General features: G+C 38.2%; 1 protein-coding gene across 1 annotated transcript in view; it reads right to left on the bottom strand.

The window, feature by feature from the left end:
- The window catches only part of DGKI (diacylglycerol kinase, iota), a 481,484-nt gene that overhangs the window by 78,890 nt on the left and 378,195 nt on the right, over positions 1-24,399 (bottom strand). Inside the window, exons 22-24 of the mRNA XM_011995483.1 lie at positions 19,712-19,765; positions 13,554-13,633; positions 11,303-11,347 (exon numbers count right to left, since the gene is read on the bottom strand). Coding sequence (XP_011850873.1) covers positions 11,303-11,347; positions 13,554-13,633; positions 19,712-19,765 — 179 coding nt within the window. The remainder of the gene's footprint in view (positions 1-11,302; positions 11,348-13,553; positions 13,634-19,711; positions 19,766-24,399) is intronic.

Raw genomic sequence — 24,399 nt, 5'->3', positions numbered from 1 at the left:
GAGAGAATAGGAGGTGAAGAGCAGGCTAGGGACAGAAAAGTTGGTGGTGGTTGAGGTGGCGGTGGTGGATGTTGGATTTCACTTGAGTTGAAAAACAGAGCAAAAAGATAGTGAGAAAGTCTGCTTCGCAAAACTGAAATTTTTGTAGGATGTGATCATCATTATCACAGACAAGCTAAGAATTGAGATGCCAAAAAATGTTCCTGTCCTTGAGGTGTTAAAATATCGTAGGGGAGACAGATCTGATGAATGAGATGGAAAAACAAGGCGAGAGATTGTATGTGATCCAGCCCCAATTAAGCAGCAAGCCCAGAGGCGGCGGAAGGCTGATGGGAAGCGCACCAGCTTTGAGAGGCACGACAATCCTGGCGCCCGACTCTCACCCGCTACTCGCTGTGAGAGTTTAGGATAGTTTCTTATCCAGTTCCTTGAATACCTCATTTTAAAATGGCTACAATAATATCTAACATAAGGGTTCTTTTGAGGAATTAATGACACATAAAATGCTTAACCCATTAGCGGAAACGTGTTTATGTGCAGATAGAATTATCCGAGAGATAATTATATCTCATGCTAGGCAGCTGAGACATTATTTTACCAAAACAATTCTGCCCTTAGTCATACGAGGGTCTCATGGGACACAGGCCACATTTCAGACCAGGTCATTTAGATGGTGCTACCCCTAACACAACACTATGTATCCATAAATACATTTGCACTCAGATTCTGAGTTTTAGAGAAAAGAAATAAACAGGGCAAATTTGTATGAGTGAACACAAAACAGGGTGGCTTTTAACAAAGGCTGAAATCACGCCATTTGTTGGTTTGATGCTTATAGGGCTTGTCTTAATCAGCAATCCAGTGCCTCTGTTCACAATATTAGATGTTATATAATTGTCTTAAATACAGGATATTGTCTTCAAGGCTGAATGTCTTCTATCACCAACAGGCATACATTTCAGAACATTTTATTTTACTGATGTCTCCCTTCCCCATTCAAGAGTAACTGCTTACTTGGTATTACCCTAGTTTCACCAAAATTAACTTATCACTTGCTAATTTGGGCCGTCATTTGTCACAAAACTATACATTATTCTTATTCCTGTGATACAATTGTGATCAACCTTTTCAATGCATGTTTATTAAAGCCAATGAAATGCAAGGCATGTGACTGAAAGGTCACAAAGAGCAAAGCGTGGACCACGTCTTTAAAGGGTGGCTACTACACTAGGAACCAGTCTAGGTGCTCTGCATGCTTCTCTCTGGCTCCAATTCTTGGAGTTACTGTAAGTCTGATTTACCAAGTTTCAACTTCTTTTCCCAAGGGATGACTATTTTAATTATGATTTCAATTTACTTCCTGGTTACTGCCAACAGCCACCAATTTTAGAAAAAGGATTTTGAGCCAGCTTCCAAAAGAATCAGAGTTTGGTAATAAGAAAAAAAAAAAAAAAAAAAGAAGACAGCAGAAGAAATTCATTGTTGGCAAAGCAAATGGAAGGCTCAGTCCACATTTAAGAAAGCCCTTTCCTTTGAAAGTCTCAAACGTGGGGTTAAAAACCTTTGTTCTGGAGCAGTAGTTTACAAAGAGTCCTGGTGCTGATGTACAGCCAAGAAGTGCCAGTAGATACAATCCTGAGTCATTCAACCCAGTTACACAGAGGCCAGCTGTCACTATGTCAAGTAGAACAGGTAGCTCTTGACTCTGGCTGTCCTTCATTCCTTCCTACTCTTAGTCTTCCACCTACAGCTTCTGCCCTGACTCATCTCCACTGTCTAGCAGTGAAGGATAAGAAACACTAATCTGGACAAGCTGTCAAAAAAATCACTGAACCACATTTTGGTGATGGTAATTTTCCTTTTTTTTCTTCTTTTTACGGTATGCTCATTTTGTGCTTCTGAGAATTTCATGTAAACATTGCTCTACTTCTGTATTAATGGTGGCTATAGATTAAATAAAGCTTAGCATATTCCATTTTTTATTTCATCTACTGAATATTTTATACTTGATACAATTTCTCTCAGCCACATATGTTACTATCAGAATTCACAACTGGAGTGTTCAAGTCTCACATTATCATCTCCCCTAGTTTTAGGGTTACCTGGACACTGCCACAGAGATAATTTAGAAATATTAGGCTATAGTCTCAATAATAGGTTAGTTTTAACCCAAAATCTTCTATGTATGTGCAGGCTTTCTTTGTTTTGTTATTAAGAAGCCTGCATAATCTAGCTCCTACCTACCTCTCCTGCAATTCACCCCACTATTCTTCCTGAACCTCTTCTCCTACATCTAAGAGCTGACCACAATAAAGAACTTCAGTTGTGAGGGTTTAAGTAAACTACCCAGACGTCCCAAGCTATTCAGCGGTGGAGAGTACAGACTTCTTTTACTTCAGAGCTCATGACCTCATGTACAGGGTTTTATAGCTTCTAAAGGAATTATGATTTCAGGTTTTGAAGGATGAGTGAGGTTCGGTATAAATCAAGTTTGAGAGCTCAGAATTTTCTAGACTCAGCTCAAACAAAAGCAGGAAGAAAGCAAACTAGAATGATCTAAATGGATATGAAGACCTCATTCTACTCTAGTCAAAGATCTTCCACAGATTCAACTTTTATTACTTGTCAAACTAAGCCTCCTGTTTCTTACCAGACAGTTTGCTCCTGGTAGCTCAGAGTTCCTGCTCCCACACATTCTTCAGTCTTGCTGTCTTCCCACTTCCCACCACTGTGTTCCCTGCTGCCTAAGAATTCCACAGGAATATGGCAATCAATGGGAACGATAGGCAACTCCAACCCAGACATAGGAACTGAGACTACAACCATGTGAAGAAAAATTCAATTACAGATTTTTGGTAACTTTGCTGTATGCGTTATGTAATTTACAAACTTCACACAAATACAGCCAATCTTAGTACGTTTTTAGCATGTGACATATTTTTTATTTCTGTTGTGATTTCATTTTTGAAGTACCATAAAGTTTATTGCAATATTGTTTGCAAACAATGGCAACAATACTACACAACCTAAAAATGTCTATCCATAGAAACAGGGTTAAATAAACACCATGGAATAGAGTGATAATTTTTAAAGACTGAGTTAGAGTTTCACCTATTAGCAAGATGTAATTTCCATGGTACATTACCATTAAAAATAAATTGTGGTATAATATGTATAGTGTGCACATGCCAATTGTAAATACATTTTTATTTTTATTATAATTTTTATTTTTATTTTTTGAGACAGAGTCTCACTCTGTCACCCAGGCAGGAGTGCAATGGTGCAATCTCAGCTCACTGCAACCTCTGCCTCCTGGACTCAAACAATCCTTCCACCTCAGCTCCCAAGTAGCTGGGACTACAGGCACATGCTACAGTGCCCAGCTAATTTTGGGGTTGTTTTTTGTACAGACGGGGTTTCGCCATGTTACCCAGGCTGGTCTCAAACTCCTGGGCTCAAGCGATCTGCCCATGATGGCCTCCCAAAGTGCTGAGATTGCAGGCATGAGCCACTGTGCCCAGCTATATTTGTATTTTTAAGCAACAATCCCCACATATGTACTCATGTACATCTATGTGTGGAACTTTATATAAATGTGGGAAAACAAAACTGCACACCATAAAGGTCTACATTGGGTGGCGAGTTAAAAACCAAGCAGAAGTCTAGAATTATGTACAATATCAAAACTATGGTAAACCAAGATTATAAAACCTGGCAGATTGCAGAACACACATAGCTTATAAAAGTCAAGAGATATACCATGAAGACCTTGATATCAGAGAGAAACGCATATTGTATGGGTTAAAAATGGAGCAGGAATAAAGAGAAGCAGAATATCAGACAGGAATTCACAATTTACAGTGAAGGTCCGTAAACTTTTTATGCTCGCACATTCTTACCCTATCATGACCACAAAGAAGAATATGTTCTCATGTACACAGGGTACAAATAATTCCTGCATCATGTCTATCTACACACCTTTCTCTTGTACTAAAAAAATAATAATAATCAGAGTGTAACTGAGTGATAGTGATGTTAATAGAGAGGTATTACTGAATTTTCTCTAATTCGTGTTTAAAGTAACTCTTGTTACTAATTCATACAGCTCACATCAGGTAAACACATTCCCTGTTCTCAGAGAGCCCGGAAGACTGGTAGACTGGGTAGCCCTGGCATTAAGGATTCCTGGATTCAGGGGCATCCTCTGGTCTCTGCAGAAGGGTGAAAAGCAGTGCAATGTGAACCATGAATTAGACTTGGAAGGAAATAGGAAGTAAGAAAAACAAACAGCTCCTTGAAAGAGGGTGAATATTGGTTCCAGGACAGACCTTAGCTTCATGGAAGCTCTAGGTTGGACCTGGCAATGTTCTCATCACTAAACAAGAACATGAATGGTCAGAGTATGTTTGATTTGTGAATTGCTGCACATTAAATAAATGTACAGTGACCTATTTTCCAATAGAGAGAAAAAATACAATCTTAAAAATATGCATCTTTCAAAAGCATCTGACAGTAGATACTTAAGAAATATGATTGTATGAATGCAGTTATATTCAGAAGACAGTCACATAATTACCTGAGCTGTGCCTCTAACCATCACATCTACAGCCTTCAATGGTAATTTAGAGCCTCTAGTCTCCCCAGTCCTCTCAAACTGCATGATCAAATCAATGATTCATCAAAGAGAAAAGATACTTGACTTGTCCATTTTTGGATCTGTTATTTTTCTTCATATAAATGGTGTGATTTAGATGAATGCAACTGTCATTGCTCTGTAATGTAGGCCAAATGACATAACCTTAGATATACCATGCTCCTTTCTATTTAAAATACAATAATCTTCTAAAATCACATGCTCTTTAAATGAATAATATTAGCAAAAACTGCTCATTTCAAAAATCCCTGATACGTGAATCTTCGCTTTTGATGTATGTTAATGGAAAATCTGCTTCTTGTGCTAAAAATACAGACACATGCACAAACACAAAACTGACATTCCTCATATGTATATATTTCTGAAAGCCAACTGGCACAAATTATATAAAATTGATGAGAAAATCATCTGAACCACTATTTGGCATGCATATGCCAAAGTTACCCTTAATTTACATGCAATTGCTCATAGCTGATGCACACATAATTTAATGAAGGCACAGCAGCCCCATTACACACTCTAGTAAGTTTTCCAATTAAGCAATGTTCACCTAGTGTTGAACTATGCCTTCAATGTGAATGAAATTCTTTTTCTTTCATAAAATTGCAAAAGGACATAAACAGAAACAACAGCTCTATGGCTTGGGAATCCCTGCCTCATTTAATAATGGCCAATGAATAATCACCTTACTTTAAACTTTCTCTTGTTACCCATTCAAACTTCTCATCTGTCTGTCCCAACATCTCCCACACATCAGCCATCTATCCATTTCTTAACATAATGTTGCATGCAAGTATGTATGTATGTATGTCTCTAACTAAAGCCCCAAATAGACTTGCTACTGTTTATTTTAATATCTCAAAACCCCTTCACCTCGAACCTACTTTACCACCCATGACTCCTACAGTGGAGGAATACAGAAATGGCATGGCCATTCTTCAACCCAGATTTGGAAGATGAAGAACTAGTGACCGTTGGGTAGAAGATAGAAATAAGCAATATTCTAACATTTTCAAGAGTCCCTTTGTGTGAGACAGTTCTCCATTAGCAATAATGACCACTCCAGTACTGCCTTCACTCCTCACGGACAACAGACCCGATCCTAGGCAAGTCTTATTTAATTCCTCATTTGACCCATTGCTGACAGCTTTAATCTAGTCCAAAGGAATAACATTCTCCAAAGTTTCTAGCTGGTCCCATCCTTCTCTCTCAGGCAAGATAAATCAATTCCCAGGAAGACCCTCTAAACCTTGTTCTACTCTATCTATTGAAGGACTCTTCTGGACGCCAGAAAACAAATGGAGGAGGAAGAGATTTCAGAGAAAGGAGAGAGATGAATAAGGACAGCCAGAATAAAGAGAAAGGGGATGAATGAAATATTTATAGGAAAATGCTGTTTGCCCAGAACTAGACACAACTTTCATGGAATACATTACAGACCAGTACTCCAGAAAAGCAGGCATGTAGGAACAAAGGAGATCATAGGAGGAACAAGTAATGTAGACTCCGATCTGACCAAAAGGGTTTTTATTTTTTTTATGAAAGTGAAAGACGTCTGTACCACCCTGAAGAATGAAAAGGCTTTTCGATAATGTTATCTCTATTTTCAAACATTCCAGCCATTCTGGTACTATTTTTAAGTGAATTAATTCTTAGAGAAGGTAATCACCTGGCTGAATCTATTTTTGCACCTACAGGTGAATCCTATGGTATTCACTAAAATCTCAAATTATAATTCCTACCATTTAATGCCCCATAAAGCACCACCCTGGGAAATGGGGAAACCCGGGGTGTCTACAAAAAAACCTCTAATTGCTCCTAGTTCTCTCTTTATTCTACCGTACTACATCTATAAATGTCTCCTGTTCTCCATCCCTATTTTTTTTTTTTTTTTTTTTTTTTTGCTCCTCCTCTTTCTTTCTCCTTTCCCTTTCCTCGTCTAGGTCTTATACCTATCTGGGGTTGTCATTTATGTACTGAAAACCGCCAGAGTAACTCAGGGTTCCTCAAGCTCTACACTATTGACATTTGGGGCTGGATAATTCTTCATGGTAGAAGGCTTATCTGTGCATTATAAGATGTTTAATAGCATCCATGGCCTTTATCAAATAGATTTCAAAGTCTTCAGGCATTGCCAAATGTCCCCCACAGGGAGCAAAATCTTCCCAGCTGGAAATCACTAGAATGGCACATCTGCCTCTATTCCTTAGTACCTTTGTGATTTGGCGTTAAGAAGGGGTATCATGATTTCGAGAGAGGAAGCAGAGAAGGAATTATCTCAAAGTAGGTGGCCTCAGAAAGCATCCTTATCAAACAAGCAGGCAGAGTCCAATTCTTATGTTAATTCTTGTTCATTTGGCAACATCAAGAATATCCTAAATCTGCAAGTGCAATGCATTTTGCTTGTAAAACGTACTAGTTACAGGTAACATCAATGCTATTAGGATGGAGGGGCCTTTGTATTTTGACCTCAGAGATGGTGTTGGCAAGAATTTTCAACAGGCTATAAATATCTAACACATTCTTGTATAACCCATAATGCCTTGTTAGGTTAATAAGAAGTGTCATTTTTGAGCCTCAGTGCTTTGTTGGCAATTCACTATGAATTTGGAAAAGGAAGAAACCAAAGCAATGAAATGCTTAAGTGGCGAGAAACTGCCATATGGCTCACTAATAAGGTGTCTTGGGCACATGTACACCTTTCTAAATGCTGCTTTTCTCCTAAGTTTTTTCTGGTCTTAGAAAACAGTAAGCTAAAATCTTAGCTGCAAATTAGTGAGCTGACAGGAATTTCTCAAGTTTTCAGAAATACTGGTATTAATTTATTCTCTTCACAGTTAATTCTCCAAGCATATTTAATGCCATCTCATAGACAAGAAGCTTCATTAAAAGACATTTAAGACATTTCGTTGTTCATGTTTCTTACAGCTTTTTCACCTATAACACTCCTTATTCCCACCAGAACAAACTAGGGAATTCTGATATAATCAGTTTCTGCACTAAGAAATGAAAGATTTAGTATTAAATTTCCTGCCAGTCACTTTCTACATAAAAATTAATAGCACCTATATCCCATGTGTTTTATAATATGCACACCTAGAAAAAATATAAAAATCAATCCATATCTTTTCAGCCTGTCAATGGCATTTGACACTGTCCATTACTCCTTCCTCTCTGAAATACATTTCACTCTTGGCTTTCGTGATATCACCTTCTCCTTGATTTACAGCATCCTTGCTGTTCATCTCAGTTTCCATGATTCTTCTTGACCAATGGCTCTCTTGAATCTGCACTCTTCTCGACTCATGAATAAATACAGATAGAACACTGGGCCCTCATCTCTAACTGAACTCCTCCCTAAGTGATCTCCTCCGGCCTTGTAGTTTTAAGCACCATCCATCCATTTGCTGATGATTCCAAAATTTCTATCTCTGGGCCTGAATTTTTTAATGAAGTTTAATATTCATATACCCAACTGCCTACTCACCAACCCTCTTGGATCTAATAGGCATCTCAAAACTAATATGGCTAACACAGAACTCTATTTCCTATGCCTCCAACTCATTCCTCCTTTGATAATCTTAGCCAAACATGAAAGTTTATCTCTTCCAGCTTCATGCTTCAACCAGCTGTACTCGCCCTGCTCAGGAAATTCCTCATTAGCTTCTCCCTGTGCTCTGGCCACGTTAATTCTAACACAGTCTCTTTTTCTTTCCTGTTTAATGAGCAAATTCTGGGCTTCTTGGATCTTTTTTGTTCCAACCATTCCTTCATGCTCAAAGGCCCCTGCTTTTTATCACTCTGCTCACTCCTTCATTGTCCTAAGGAAGGATATGGGAAAAGGTGACACTCCTGACACTCATCCCTGATCACTGCATTTGTTATCCTGGATGTTCAGTGCACAAAACCTTTTGATATGACATTTGTAATGCAGCAGTTTTGACACCAAGATTTGACTGAAGTAAACAAATAATGCAGCAATATTTTGACATAGTCAGAAAAATATCATTAATCCTTCTGAGTGTTATCACCAAACAATACATGTAATAAATAACTCAGTCAGCCAGGCGTGGTGGCTCATGCCTGTAATCCCAGAAATTTGGGAGGTCGAGGTGGGCAGATCACAAGTTCCGTAGACCACGAGGTCAGGAGATCAAGACAATCCTGGCTAACATGGTGAAACCCCATCTCTACTAAAAATACAAAAATTAGCCGGGCATCGTGGTGGGCGCCTGTAGTCCCAGTTACTTGGGAGGCTGAGACAGGAGACTGGCGTGAACCCAGGAGGCGGAGCTTGCAGTGAGCCGAGTTTGCACCACTGCACACCAGTCTGGGCGACAGAGCGAGACTCCGTCTCAAAAATAAATAAATAAATAACTCAGTCATATTGTAGTGTCTTATCCATCCATTGATCTCCATGAATAGTTGCAGATAGGGAATAAAAAAATGTGGTACAAAATGCCCACAGTTTAAACTCTCACACCAAAGTGACTACACTGTATAAGCCAGGAATAATAAGAAAATGTAGTCTCATAAACCTAGCCAGGATAAATCTAACATATTTTGATAAAGTTGTAAAGGTTCAAAATGTCTAAGAGGAAAAAGTATAAACTCTGAAAAAAAACCATATCCTCATAGTATTATAACTACTACTGCCAATTGTTAGAGATCAGCTCTTACCTTTAAAAGCACTATGCTTTTTTTATTTTAATTTTTACTTTAAGTTCTTGGGTACATGTGCAGGATTTGCAGGTTTGTTACATAGGTAAACATGTGCCATGGTGGTTTGCTGCACCTATCAACCCATACCCTAGGTATTAAGCCCAGCATGTATGAGCTATTATTCCTAATGCTCTCCTTCCTCCCACCCCCACAATAGGCCCCAGTGTGTGCTGTTCCCCTCTCTGTGTCCATGTGTTCTCATTGTTTAACTACCACTTATAAGTGAGAAGATGTGGTGTTTGGTTGTCTGTTCTTGCATAAGTTTGCTGAGGATAATGGCTTCTAGCTCCATCCATGTCAGTGCAAACGACATTATCTCATTCCTTTTTATGGCTGCATAGTATTCCATGGTATATATGTACAACATTTTCTTTATCTAGTCTATCGTTCATGGGAATTTGTGTTGATTCCATGTCTTTGTTATTGTGAAAGCACTATACTTTTTAAAATAAAATTTATACCTAGACAGTGGCTCTGGGTAAATATGCAAATAGTCACTCTGATGAAAGCTGTGCTCTATCTAAAAAATTAGGTGGAAATTTGTCTTCTAGTGGTTGGTAAAAACAGTCTAGAAGAAGTTCATTTTGTTTTTGTTTTTGTTTTTTCTTAATGTAAACATATCCTAAGTGACTTCTCTTCCTTTCAAGGCCAGACAGAGGGAAGAAAGAACTCTGGAAGTGTGGGATATGATGTTTGAGAAATAAACATACAAGTAAGAACACAAAGGCCATTCCTGCCATTAAGCCTGAAGATAAGCTGCTTCAGCCAAGGGCAGAGTATGATTGGTAGGGGGAAAAAGCTACCTAGAAGGCTACAAGGTACAGGTTTTTCTTTAAATTGTTGTGTTTTCTATTTATGCTAAAGGATGTTAAATTGGAAATTTCAGGCATAGGAAAAGAGACACAAAAATCCAAAGTGAAGTGCTAAACCAGGATTTACACATTTATAAATTTAGGCAGAGTTACATTCCTCCCCACATGGAAGTATAAAGGGTTTGAAGAGATTTATTTGGAGAGAATTGTTGGCATGCTGTGATTCCCACATAGCTTTCCTCTTAACAGGGCAGGGTAAGGAGACTCTCAGATAAAAGGGCTTTAATGAGACCAGTTGAAGAGCTTTGTTTGGTCTCCGTGCAGTCTGGAGTAATACTGTGTGCTAGGATCTACATCATGTCTGAGAAATCTAACGGGTAAGAAGATGGCTGAAGAGATCTCTGCATCACAAGCGGGATGAGGAAGTTGGAAAGAAACTGCACCCCCAAAGTCTGCTGGGACAAAGAATAAGAGTGCTCTCCTACGGACTTTATATGGGCCATAGAGAGACGCAGACTGAGTTTATTAGATTGTCCAAAAGACCAGGATGAACCACTCAGATTACATTTTAAAACTGTTGCTTGACGGTTGTAGGAAGCAGGGAATTCTCTTTTTCTGGAGGTGACGGAAAAAACATAGTCCTAGTGGCTAAAGGCAGTCATCTTGGACCACAAGGTCATCTAAACCAGAAGTAAAATTGACAGGAAGAGGAGAACAAAACAGAAGGACCAGCAGGAAAGTGGAGTGTGAGCCATGACCAAATGGGATGAGAAATCCACTTTGATCTGGACTTTTTGCTTATGTGAACCAAGAGACCCTTTCCCTGCTAAGCTAGTTTCAGCTGAGTTTTCTGGTATTTGTTACCAAAAGCACTCAATGTTATAACCTTTTCTAACTGATCTAGGAGAAAATCCACAGTCCAAATTTGTGCTAGACTAGGGTGGTCGAAAATCAGGAAAACACAAAAGAATCAGAATACCATTTTCACTAGGTTTTTAGAATGAACTCTATCCCTTGGGAAGATGTGAACTCTAAATCAAAATGAGACATTAATTGAAAGATGGACTTCATTTGGCCGGAAGGTAAGAAACAAGGAGAGTCAATTATTTGTTACCTGGTAATGAACTCTCTGGGAGCCAGAAGAAACTGACTGTAGGTCCTAATGAGAAAACGGAAAAAAAAAATCCATACCTTAAAATTAGTTTGAAGAAGCTGCCCCACAACTCGATCTCGACTGAACTCCCAATTTACTATTCTTATGCTCATCTGGAAAGTATCCAACACACCCAAATTCATAAAGGTTAAATAAAGAAGGTAATGCCAGAAATCATAAAAGCAAACCAAGTTGGACTGAGAGAAGGTCATTAAGCTATTGAAACCTGTAAGTCCTACATAGTGTTTACAGGTAAGTGATATATTATTATTTCAATCTCCTATAGAGGAGACCAGAAGTAAAAGATAGGCAATTTTGTTCTAGTAAATGGGGATTATATTTAATTTGCATGTGAACTTTAGGCTTGTGAAGAAGGCTTTGGAAATCCCCTTAAACAATTAGGAAGCTTTTCTTTACCTTAGACCAGATACATACTGTCATGGTAACTGTTTATACTGATAAGTCGCTTAGCAAATAGGGGTTTTCATAGACTACAAAGAGAAAAATCACCAACCACCTCCACATTATCACGAAGTGCAAATTAACAGGGTTGAAATTAATGAGGTTTTACTGGCAGATTGTGAAAGCCTGACTCCTTTCATAAAGTTTTATAACGAACTTGTCACCATTGTCATGCCTCCTAGGCTTCCTTGCTAATGAGTGTCATGATTCTATTTATAGATGTCAGCAATCCTGGGTACCTTTGTCCTTACACCTATTTCCCACAGCGTTTCATCAAAGTACTTTCCATTAGTTTTAAGAACTTTTCCTCTTTATATGTTGAGTTGCCTCTTTTTTAAAAATCCTACTTTTAGTTGAATATTGGTACAATAAACATGCTATTCAGTTAGTTAAGTTGGATTTTAACAAAGTCAATTCATCAATCGTGTATTAATATTATTCTACTGTGAAGTCTTGTTAACAAAGCTCTACAAATGTTAATTTAAAAAAAAAAGGTAAAAAGGTTTGGCACCAATTATGATTCATTTTTTTCATTACAGGTTTCTGGAGTGAGATTCCACAGCAAAATACAAACATTATTTTGGGAAATGAGATACTAGAAGTTTGGGAACATATTAATAGAATTGGACCTGAGTCACTAAAAATTCATATATTTTAACTTGTTTAAGTCGCTATCCTCAGTCAAAATAGCTTAACGAAGCCGTAAGTATAAAATTCGTTGACCATCTTTCTCTCATCCATATCAGTATTCAAGATTTGTCATCTATTTCTCAAAATCAGTAATTTCTCACATCACTATGTGCCTCCCACCTGAACTTATTTCCACCAAGAGAAACAGAATCAAATATTCAGGGATAAGAGGTTACAATTCAGAGTGATTTTAAACAGTATGTATTGACTTTATTTACAATCTTTACCTATGTATAACATGTTGACTGGGACAGAGTTGCTTATCAAGGGGTATCAGCTGGGTACCACCCAACAGCTGTAAAAATACAAATGTCTAGGCCACACCAAGAAAAGTGGCTCTAATATACATCTTTCATCAAAAAACAATGATAAAGAAATCGTCATTTATGCTTTTTGCAATTTGTGGAATGGAGACAGTTAAAACTCCCCCTCAAATTTTTGCAGAAACAACCAACAACAATTGTAAGGATGAGTTTGGGTCCCCTGGTTTTGCTGGTGCAGTTCACATTTGGGAGTGCCATATATTGGGGTCACTTCCTTTCTGTTTCTCTAAAGCAAGACCAGATTAAGAAAAAAAAATAATAGATTATTCTTTGTGTTCTGACAAATTACTATGAAATGTAGAGGATTTTTGCTTCCTACAGAAGTTTTATTTTTTTTTTGTTTACAAAATCTAACTGTCTCTGACATAAGCATCAGACACAAAACATTACATATCACTGTTTTCTTTCATAATTTAACAGTCCCTGTTGAAATTCTGAACATCTCAAATATACAGGTATGTGTCTGGTAAGATGACAAGTTCCAAGCTATAGTTACAAACACACCAGGGCAACAGCACCCTGTAGTTAAACCAGTCAATGCTTTCCCATTTCAACTATCTGAGGAGTGAACAACAGAGACAGTGGGAGAGGGTGACATACAGCGTATGCTTGAAGGACAAAGCCACCACATTTCCATTTCCTCTCCAAATGCATCATTTCAGAAGCAAATACGTATGGCTGGTAATTGTTTACAAAAATGGAAAGTTGAGAATAAGTAATGGGCTAAATAAACTCACCTCCTGTAGGCGGTCTATGTACATACGGCAAGTCTCCAAATCACAGTCTCCACGCACAACTAGAATACCCAGAGGTATCGCTAAGGGTGAAGGAAGAAGAAAAATCTAAAATAACATATTTGATTTTTCTATATCAGCATAAATATGTTTTTCATGGTTAAAAAACAATCTCATAAATATTATGGGTTTAGATAATGTCCATAAAAAGAAAGAAGTACTTTCTCCTTATACCTTTTTTATTATTTCAGTCTCTTCTTGTTTGCAGTTGTCACACACTTCCCTAGCATGATCCATGTTGCCCCTTGCCAACTGTCCTTCATCTCATTGTATTTCAGTGGCCCTGAGATGAAGTGAATTGTCACGGTAACGATGGACTGGCAGAACAGGGAGGCTGCTCATGGCCAGTTGATAATTGTACTTGCATTTTTTATGCTTATGCATAAATTTGTGCTTGCATTTGTAATAGACAACATGAGGACGTAGTGCCAGAGAGGAATTAAAAATTGAGGATTCTGAACACTTAATCCTTTCCTTCCTGAATGCAGAGAACTTCATCTTTTTGTCTGTCTACAACAGCTTCCTATTTATGAGACTTGAGCTACTCAAGGCACTATTGCTACCTGGTGGCCAACACTAGAACTAAAGGCATAAAATATTAGAAAGAAAAGAACAAAAAACAACTTCTAGAAGAGGCAAATCCAACTAATGTTAAGGATGGCCAATGTAAGTGTAGTAACAGCAGGATCTCAGAAAACAGTAAGACATGACTAAGTTACGCACCTTATAAAATATCCTACTTAGGTAGTGTCAAACACACACAGTGGCTTTAGTGTATAGAATTTACTTCAGATATAATCACAAGAGTCCTGAAATACTGAAAAACAGTCTTCTTTCCAAAACTTAAAAAAAAAGTATCTACAAATTTCTTATTTTAAAAGTACAATTACACTATTAAATCCATGATTTAACATAAAACTTTCAAAATTTTGAATTAACCAACTGGAAAGTAGCAAGCAAATGATAAGGCAGTGGTGTTCTCTAATAATTTTTTACAATCATTCACTCATTGAGTGTATTTTTAAAGCCATCATCAATAAATGTGTCTGAAAATACAAAGTACTAGACCCTTAAAAATTCATAATACACAGAAGAAGATACATTTAAAATGCATAAAAAACCTTGAAGAATCTCCAAGTAGTAGAGAAGGCATATATATAAACAAAAAAATAATAAGTATAACACAGACCAAATTAAATGTATGAACTTAGTCATTTGAAAACTATAGGAAAGAGGGGCTAATTCTTGCCTAGGCGGAGGGGTAGATTTTAGGCTCTCCGAAGAACATGAAGCCTCATTTGATATTTTAGCTGGAGGAGCAAAGGTGGTCTAGAGAAAAAGAAATAGTGTTTGTATCTCAATGTTACCTCCTAGATTGGTTTCTGCTAGGGAGACCTAATCAAACCCACTACCCCATTCCTTTATGTTTCTAAAGTCCTGCATACATAAATCTTTAAGGCATCCAAGATTTTGTGGAACTATGGAAGCCTGTGAGTGAGTGTGGATTGTTTACCTTCACTTCCCCAATGCCTAGTAAAGCAATGGCAGATATTCAATAAATGAGTATAAAAAGGAGGAGGAAGATGGGCTTAATGACTGTTTGTATGCAAAAGAGAAAGTCTATCTTTCAGGTGCAAGTCACCTTTCCAGGGTAGACAAGAAGCAAGGTAAGCAAGAGGCAGTCAGCAGAGGATAAGGAGCACTTTTGTAAGCATCATATCTTTGGGGGAGTAATAATCATTCTAAAAGAATATTTATCCTTCTTTTAAAAGATAAAAAGCAGCATCAAAAAGTTTTCAGCATGGCAATCATGCCTCTTTGTAGGAAAAGGAAGGGAAATTCAATAAGGACATCTCTTAAAAATAGTGATTCATCATCTTCAGCTAGAGTTACTGTAAAGACTGAAATAAGTTGATCCACCAAGATAAGAGCAGAATAGAATTTCTAATATTTGAAGAATGATGAGGAAAAGTTGGAATTTTGACCTAGATAATAAATCTGGAAATGGAATATAGCTATAATTAACATGAGCATCCACATTGGAATCTTGCTTAATGATATTTCCTCTTAATATCAAATGTGCAAAAGTAGAAAATAGATTTTAATCAATGTTTATCCATTTACTTAAGTTAGGAGATATATTTTATAGATATGCAGGAATCCTGTCAACACCTCTGGTTTCCTTCTATTAGCAGTGTTTGGAGTTAGTCTGGTCCAAGTATAAATTCAATGTATTTGGTAGCAGACATTTTAAACTACAATTAGAGATTGTATATTCAAGATATGGAATCAAGAGGAATAGCTAACAAGAAGTTTTCAAAGACATGTCATTCATCTCTAATATGGGTATAAAATCTACAACTTCGCCTGTTCTTCGAGGAGCAAAGTAAGAGTAACTGCTTTTGATTGAGCAATACTTAGCTGTTAATTGTGAGGAAAAAAGAAAGAAAAAAAGGATATTCTCTACCACAATTTTATAGCATGATTACCAACAACTGTCAAATTTATTCCAAGAAGGTAGCAATATGCAGTAGAAAGGATTTGCTGTCATCCACTGCTGGGTTCAAATCCCAGTACTGCTTTGGTCTTGCAAATTACTCAAGTTAGCTACTTAGTCAATTCTTCTGAGCCTTGGTTTAAAGACTATGGTGTTTAGAAAAGATGTCATATAGGATTTTGTAAAGATTCAATACAACACTATATTCAAAAACAAATTATCAAAACATCAATTTTTATTCTCCCTTACTCTTTTCACTATCTTTTGAGCATATTTAGCCAGAAAATAGACCTACCCAATCATCTTTCTTTTAATTTAGCATAGTACTACAAGCATTAGCTAGCAGTAGTTTAATAAGTTATATTCCAGTTTTCTTAAAACTAACTTCTACTCTTTCTGCCATGTAAAAAAACAACTAGAGTAGAAAAATATTGTAACCTGACACTTCCATTTGGGCCTTTACATGGCGAAAAGAAAGCAGAAACTTTTCAAAAATTACCATCTTCCTTCAACACTATTGTTAACCAATGGCCAAGCTTCCTTGACATTTCCTCTATTTTACTTAGGAGTAGTGAGAGCACTTATCACCTGAGCTCTAGTGTCACTATCCCTGAGCTCAACAATTCATCTTATTTTGGTAGCAGAGACTTTGTTAAGGTCCAGTAAGCATGAGTCAATACTCAACCTTCATAATGGAACTTTTATTACAGGGATTAAACGGAATTCACAAGTTCTAAGTGAAAAGAACAAGCTGGGTTCTAGAATAAGATGGCAGATTTAACACACATATTAATCTCTCACCAGAAATACTACTAACCTACAGTAAATAGATTTTTTAAAGAAATGAACAAAAATAAGGAGAAAACAACAGATGAAGTAGATGAAAAATTGGTAACTGACTCAGAGCCCTTAGAGAGTCAAATCCTAAACCACTGGTGGGGATAGACATGAACCAAAACAGTTTGTACTGAAAAACCCTCAAAAGGCTTGCAAACTGGCGTACCGCATGCCTCAGGAGCTGAGGTTAAAGGAGGTGGTTAAGATAGAAGCAACGGATGTTAGATCACCAGATATCCACCACCCATTGTGGGCAGGTGCAGTTACCTTACAGAAAATGAAGATTAATTGATCATCTGAAGACTGCAGTGATCCCCAGCTTTCTTCCCACACTGAATTCCCTAAAAGCTGGCAGCCAGAACCTTACTTTCTTAGAAAAACATTGAAAACTCATCTCAATGGAATCTGACAAAACCATGAGGAAATACATTAACATGAGAACAGGCCCACTCCCAACATTTATAAGGCTCAAGGCAAGAATATAAAGACCTGCATTCCCTATTTCTGTATAAGTTTAATGTGAATTCCCAAAACTGTTAAGTGAAATATGTTCTATCTTCCTATCCTGATAAATATTCCTTTGTAGTTACCTAAATGAGATGCTGAAACTCATAATTCTTGTACTCCAAGGAGTATTAGAACAAAACATAGTTCTTGTGGTCCACAGTCAGACCTCCTTCTCTTTCCACTCCGTGGATCTGTTCAAAACACGAAAGTCCTTGTGCATATGTATACAGACATTACAGACCATATCCCCAAGCTTTCTCCAAAGCCCATGCAAACTGCTGCCCCAAAGGAAGGCCTTCCTTAGTCCTATGCCCGCCCACTCCACATGACTCCTGGGAGACTAGACCAGAAGAAGAGGCCTATGCAGATCCTAGAAGCAGGTCTGGAGCTGTTGGGGCAGGAATTCTAAGAATCCAAAGCATAGTCTAGAAAAGGGTAGAGAAATCCTTAGACAAGCCCTTTTCCTTTGCACTTTAGACACATCATCCCATGAAGCAGGGCAAAGCCAGAAATGGTACATATCCAGGACATCTAAAGCTGAAGCACCTCTCCCATAGGTCTAAAGACAGCACTGATTCATCATTCCCAAGACACAGTTCACCCAGTTCCCTCACATTGAAGCTTGAAGTCAGTAAGCTTTATGCATGAGCTCAGAACTTCCAGGCAGCTTTTATATTTCCCACTTTTAATAATGAAGTGAAAGGCAAAAGTGATCAGAAAATTGAGAAATCTTTCTAATGCAGAAGCCAAAGATCAAAATACACGGGATTCTCCAGGCAAGATAGCTGAATAGACACAGCCAGAAGGAACATCTGCCATTGAGGGACCAGGACATCAGGAAGACTCTAAGCAGATCTTCAGAAGGAAAGCATTGAGAATGGCTAGAGGGAGGACACAGATGTTGGGCTTAAGCGGGAGAAAGCTGGCAGCCCCGCATGGGGCTACCATACATCAGTTCCTGGCCCTCAGTTGCCCCTGGGGTAGTGGTGAGTTGAGCAGGCAAGGAATGACCTACTCTCACCATGGACTTGTAGAATCCTGGCAGCAGGAGACCACACGACCCCCACAGAAACGTAAGCTGGAAAGGACAGTTACTTAGAGAGGTGGTAGGGGCAGGGCTCCAGCTGGCTGGAGCCCAAAGGGTTTGGGGCAGCAATGTCTGCAGTGAAGCATGACCAGGGATGCTCATCCCCCAAGGCGTCCCATGCTCCCCTAGGAAACTTTAGCCTTAGGGGAGCTGTCAGACCTGAAGAGATCTGGGCCAGTCTGACCTGAGTGACCCCTGTGTGCTGGCCTCTCCTGCTTGCAGTGCAGCCGCAAATGCTCAACTGGGGTGTCTCCCAGGGACATGCATAATAGCTCCTGTGCTGGCAGACTGTGCCTGACAATCAAATAGCTCCAGCACAGTGGCCCCTGCCAAGGCATGTCAGCCCACCTGCACCCTCCCACCACTGCAGCATCCTCTGTAACACTTTGCTGGCATGTACTCATCCAAGGCCACCCCCATATCATTTTGCCAGTGTGTATGTGCCAGAAGACCTTGCCTACCCTTCCCTGCCAGGACGTATCTACAACCCACTGTGCCACTGCTGCCAGCATGAGCACAACCTGCTCCCATTCACCCAGCTGTACCACCACTGTTAGCACAAGTACACAAATGAAGATCAGCAGCCCCACTCCCTGCCTTTGCTGCCATTGCCTCCAGTGTGAATGCACACATGGAGACCATCAGCCCCACACCTGCCAGTGCCCCACCGCACCCACTATTACTGCCACATACAAATGCCTGTATGGAGGCTGGAAACCCCTGGCCCACCAGTGCCCCACTCCAGCTGATGAGCATGCACCTCATCACACCGCTGCTATTTCTGGCGTGTACAAATGAGCACAGATCTCATTTCCACCACCCAGTGAAGCTCTTTGGCTGTCACCGCCCATCAGGGCAACAGGTTCCTAACCCTGAGGAGCCAGAGAAGAAAGCAGGGGGCCCAAAATGAGCCCCCCAGAGTTAAAGCACACAGCTCAGGAGTGTTGAACTGAGCACTGGCCCCCTAAAATATTCCAGAAATGAAGCCAGTTGACCAAACCCACCTTATACCATAATCAAACACCCAACAACACCAAAGAAAATAAAGCAAACAAAACCCAAAAATATCTAAAAGATAGCAACTTCAAAGACTGAAGGAAAATCAGCCCCCAAAGATGAAAAAGAACCAGCGCAAGAACTCTGGCAACTCCAAAAGCCAGAGAGTCTTCTTACCTCCAAATGACTGCACTAGTTCCCCAGCAATGGTTCTTAACCAGGCTGAAATAGCTGAAATGACAGAAATAGAATCAGAATATGGACAGGAATGAAGATCATCAAGATTCAGAAGAATGTTAAAACCCAATCCAAAAAATCTAAAGAATACAATAAAATGATACAGCAGATGAAAGATGAAATGACCATTTTAAGAAATAACTAAACTGAGATGCTAGAGCTGAAAAACTCAAGAATTTCAGAATACAACTGCAAGTTATTAACAGCAGAACTGACCAGCTGAACCAAGAATCTCAGAGCATGAAGACCAGTCCTCCAAAATAACTCAGACAAGTATGAAGAAAAAATAATGAAGAAGAATGAACAGAATGAGAAATATGGGATTATTTAAAGAGACCAAGTCTATGACTTATCAGCATTCCTCAAAGAGAAAAAGAGAAAGCAAGCAACTTGGAAAATACATTTCAGGATACCATCCATGAAAATTTCCCCAACCTTGGTAGACAGGACAACATTCAAGTTCAGGAGATGAAGAGAAACCCTGTGAAATATTACACAAGAAGATCATCACCAAGACACACAGTCATCAGATTCTCCAAGGAAGAAAAGAAAGAAAGAAAGTTTAAGGAAGCTAGAAAGAAGGGGCAGGTCACCTACATCACCCATCGGGCTAACAGCTAACCTTAGAGCAGAAACCCTATAAGAGAGGAGAGATCAGGGGCCTATATTCAGCATTCTTAAAGAAAAGAATTTCAAACCAAGAATTTTATATGTAGCCAAAGTACACTTCAAAGCAAAGGAAAAATAAGATCCTTTTCAGACAAGCAAATACTAAGAGAATTCAATACCACCAGACCTGCCTTATAAGAGGTCCTGAAGAGAGTACTAAATATGGAAAGGAAAGGCCATTACTGGCCACTACAAAAACATGCCTAAATACACAGACCAGTGATACTATAAAGCAATCACACAAACAAATCTGCACAATAATGAGCTAACAACACAGTGACAGGATCAAATTCACACATATTAATGCTAACTTTGAATGTAAATGGGTTAAATGCCCCATTTCAAAGGCACAGAGTGGCAAGTTGGATAATGACACAGGATCAAATGGTATGCTGTCTTCAAGAGACCCAGGTCACATGCAATGATACAAAAAAATCTACCAAGCAGACAGAAAACAGAAAAGACAGAAAATGGAAAAAAGACAGAAAACAGAAAAAAGCAATCTATTTCAGACAAAATAGACTTTAAACCAACACAGATCAAAAAAGACAAAGAACAGCATTACATAATGGTAAAGGGTTCAATTCTATAAGAATGAATTATCATAAATATATAGGCACCTAACACAAGAGCACCCAGATTCATAAAGCAAATTCTTAGAGACCTACAAAGGTAATTGATAATCACACAATGATAGTGAGAGACTTTAACACCCCACTGACAGTATTAGACAGATAATCAAGACAGAAAACTAACAAAGATATTTAGGACCTGAACTCAACACTTGACCAAATGAACCTAATAGACTTCTATAGAAGTCTCTACTCCAAAACAGCAGAATGTACATTCTTCTCATCTGCACATGGCACATACCCTAAAATCGACCACACAATCAGACACAAAACAATCCTCAGCAAATTCAAAAAAGCAAAATCATACCAACCACACAGTTGGACCACAACTAAATAAAAATAAAAATCAGTACTCAGTAAATCACTCAAAACTGTACAATTACATGGAAAATAAACAAAATGCTCATGAATGACTTTGGGGGAAATAATGAAATTAAGGTGAAAATTAATAAATTATTTGGAACTAATGAGAACAAAGACATGACATACTAGAATCTCTGGGACACAGTTAAAATGTTGTTACAAGGAGTTTAGAGCACCAAATTTCCACATCAAAAAGTTAGAATGATCTCAAATTAATGATCTAATATCACAACTAGAGGAACCAGAGAAACAGGAGCAAATAAACCCCAAAGCTAGCAGAAGACAATAAATAACCAAAATCAGAGTTGAACTAAAGAAAATTGAGACAGTGAAAAACACTCAGAAGATCAACAAATCCAGGAGTTGCTTTTTTTAATAACTAATAAGATAGACTGTTAGCTAGACTAATACAGAAAAACAGGGAGAAGATCCAAATAAACACAATCAGAAGTGACACTTCTTACCCCACAGAAATATAAAACACCCTTAAAGACTACTGTGAATACCTCTCTGCACACAAGCTAGAAAAACAGGAAAAAATTGAGAAATTCCTGGAAACATACCTCCTCCCAGGATTGAACCAGGAAGAAATTAAATCCTTGAATAGTCCAATAATGAGTTCCAAAACAGAATCAGTAATAAAAAAGCCCAACCAGAAAAAGCCCAGGACTAGACAAATTCACAGTCAAATTCTAGCAGATGTATAAAGAAGAGCTGGTACGATTCCTACTGAAACTATTCAAGAAAAGAAAAGAAAAGAAAACCCTGAGGAGGAGAGGCTCATCCCTAACTCATTTGGTGAGGCCAGCATCATCCTGATACCAAAACCTGGCAGACACACACACACACACACACACACACACACACACACACACAAAAATCCTTCAAGAACATAAATGCAAAAATCCTCAACAAAATACTAGCAAATCAAATCCAGCAACACATCAAAAAGCTAATCCACCATGGTCAAGTGGGCTTTATCCCTACTTGGATTCAAGGAAGTTCAACATGCATGAATCAATAAATGTGATACATCAGATAAATAGAACTAAAGACAAAAACTACATGATAATCTCAACAGATGTAGAAAGGGCTTTTGACAAAATTCAACATCCTTTCTTGTTAAAAACCCTCAACAAACTAAGCACTGAAGGAACACGCTTCAAAATAATAAGAGTCATCTATGATAAACCCATAGCCAACATCATACTGAATGGGTAAAATCTGGCAGCATTCCCCTTAAAAATCAGAACAAGACAAAGATGCTCACTCTCACCACTTCTATTCAATGTAGTACTAGAAGTTGTAGCCAGAGCAATCAGTCAAGAGAAAGAAATAAAAGGCACCCAAATAGGAAGAGAGGAAATCAAACTATCTCTGTTTGCAGACAATAAGATTCTACACATAAAAAACCCGAGAATCTCTGCCCAAAATCACCTTTTTCTGATAAACAACTTCAGCAAAGTTTCAGGATACAAAATAAATGTACAAAAATCAGTAGCATTCCAATACACCAACAACATAACATCCAAGTTGAGAATAAAATTAAAAAAACCACAAACCTATTCACAATAGCCACAAACAAAATAAAATACCCAGGGATACAGCTAACCAGGGAGGTGAAAGATCCCTATAATGACAATTACAAAGCACTGCTCAAAGAAATTAGAGATAACACAAACAAACAGGAAAACATTCCATGCTCAAGGATAGGAAGAATCAATATCACCAAAATGGCCATACCTCCCAAAGCAATTTACACACTCAATGCTATTCCTATCAAACTACCAATGATATTCTTCACAGAATTAGAACAAACTGTTTTAAAAATCACATGAGCCAACAAAAAAGCCCAAATAGCTAAGGCAATTACAACTTTTTTAAAAAGCTGGAGGCATCACAATACTCAAAACTATACTACAAGGCTATAGGAACCAAAACAATATGATACTAGTACAAAAACGGACAAATAGACAAATAAAACAAAATAGCCCAGAAATAGTGCCACACACCTACAACCACCTGATCTTCAACCAAGTCGATAAAAACAAGTAATGGAAAGAGGACTCCCTGTTTCAATACATGATGCTGGAATAACTGACTAGCCATATGCAGAGATGGAAACTGAACCCCTCCCTTATACCATATACAAAAATCATCTCAATACGGATAAAAGACTTAAATGTAAAACCCAGACCTATAAAAACCCTGAATGATAACCTAGGAAACATCATTCTGGACATAAGACTTGGCAAAGTTTACATGACAAAGATGCCAAATGCCATTGCAACAACAACAAAAACTGACAAATAAGACCTAATTAAGCTGAAGAGCTTCTGCACAGCAAGAGAAGCTATCAAAAGAATAAACAACCTACAGAATGGAAGAAAATATTTGCAAATAATGCATCTGACAAAGGTGTAATATCCAGCACCTATAAAGAATTTAAACAAATTTACAAAAATAAAAGTGGGCAAAAGACATGAACAGACACATTTCAATCTGGCAATCAATCATATAAAAAAAAGTTCAACATCACTGGTCATTAGAGAAATGCAAGTCAAAACCACAATGAGATGCCATCTCACACCAGCCAAATGGCTATTACTAAAAAGTCAAAACATGACAGATGCTGGTGAGGTTGTGGAGAAAAGGGAGTGCTTATACACTGTTAGTGGGAATGTAAATTATTGCAGCCATTGTGGAAAGCAGTTTGGCAATTACTCAAAGAACTCAAACAGAATTAGCACTTGACCCAGCAATCTCACTATTGGGTATATACCTAAAAGAACAGAAATCACTCTAACATAAAGACACATGCACGTGTATGTTCACTGCAGGACTATTCACAATAGCAAAGACATGGAATCAATCTAAATGCCCATCAAGGGTAGAGTGGATAAAGAAAATGTGGTACATATACACCATGCAATACTATATAGCCATTTAAAAAAAAAAAAAAAA

This window comes from Mandrillus leucophaeus, unplaced genomic scaffold (assembly GCF_000951045.1).
Source record: "Mandrillus leucophaeus isolate KB7577 unplaced genomic scaffold, Mleu.le_1.0 Scaffold49, whole genome shotgun sequence".
Lineage (NCBI taxonomy): Eukaryota > Metazoa > Chordata > Mammalia > Primates > Cercopithecidae > Mandrillus > Mandrillus leucophaeus.
Note: the sequence above shows the minus strand (reverse complement) of the source record. Positions and strands in the feature narration are given on the sequence as shown.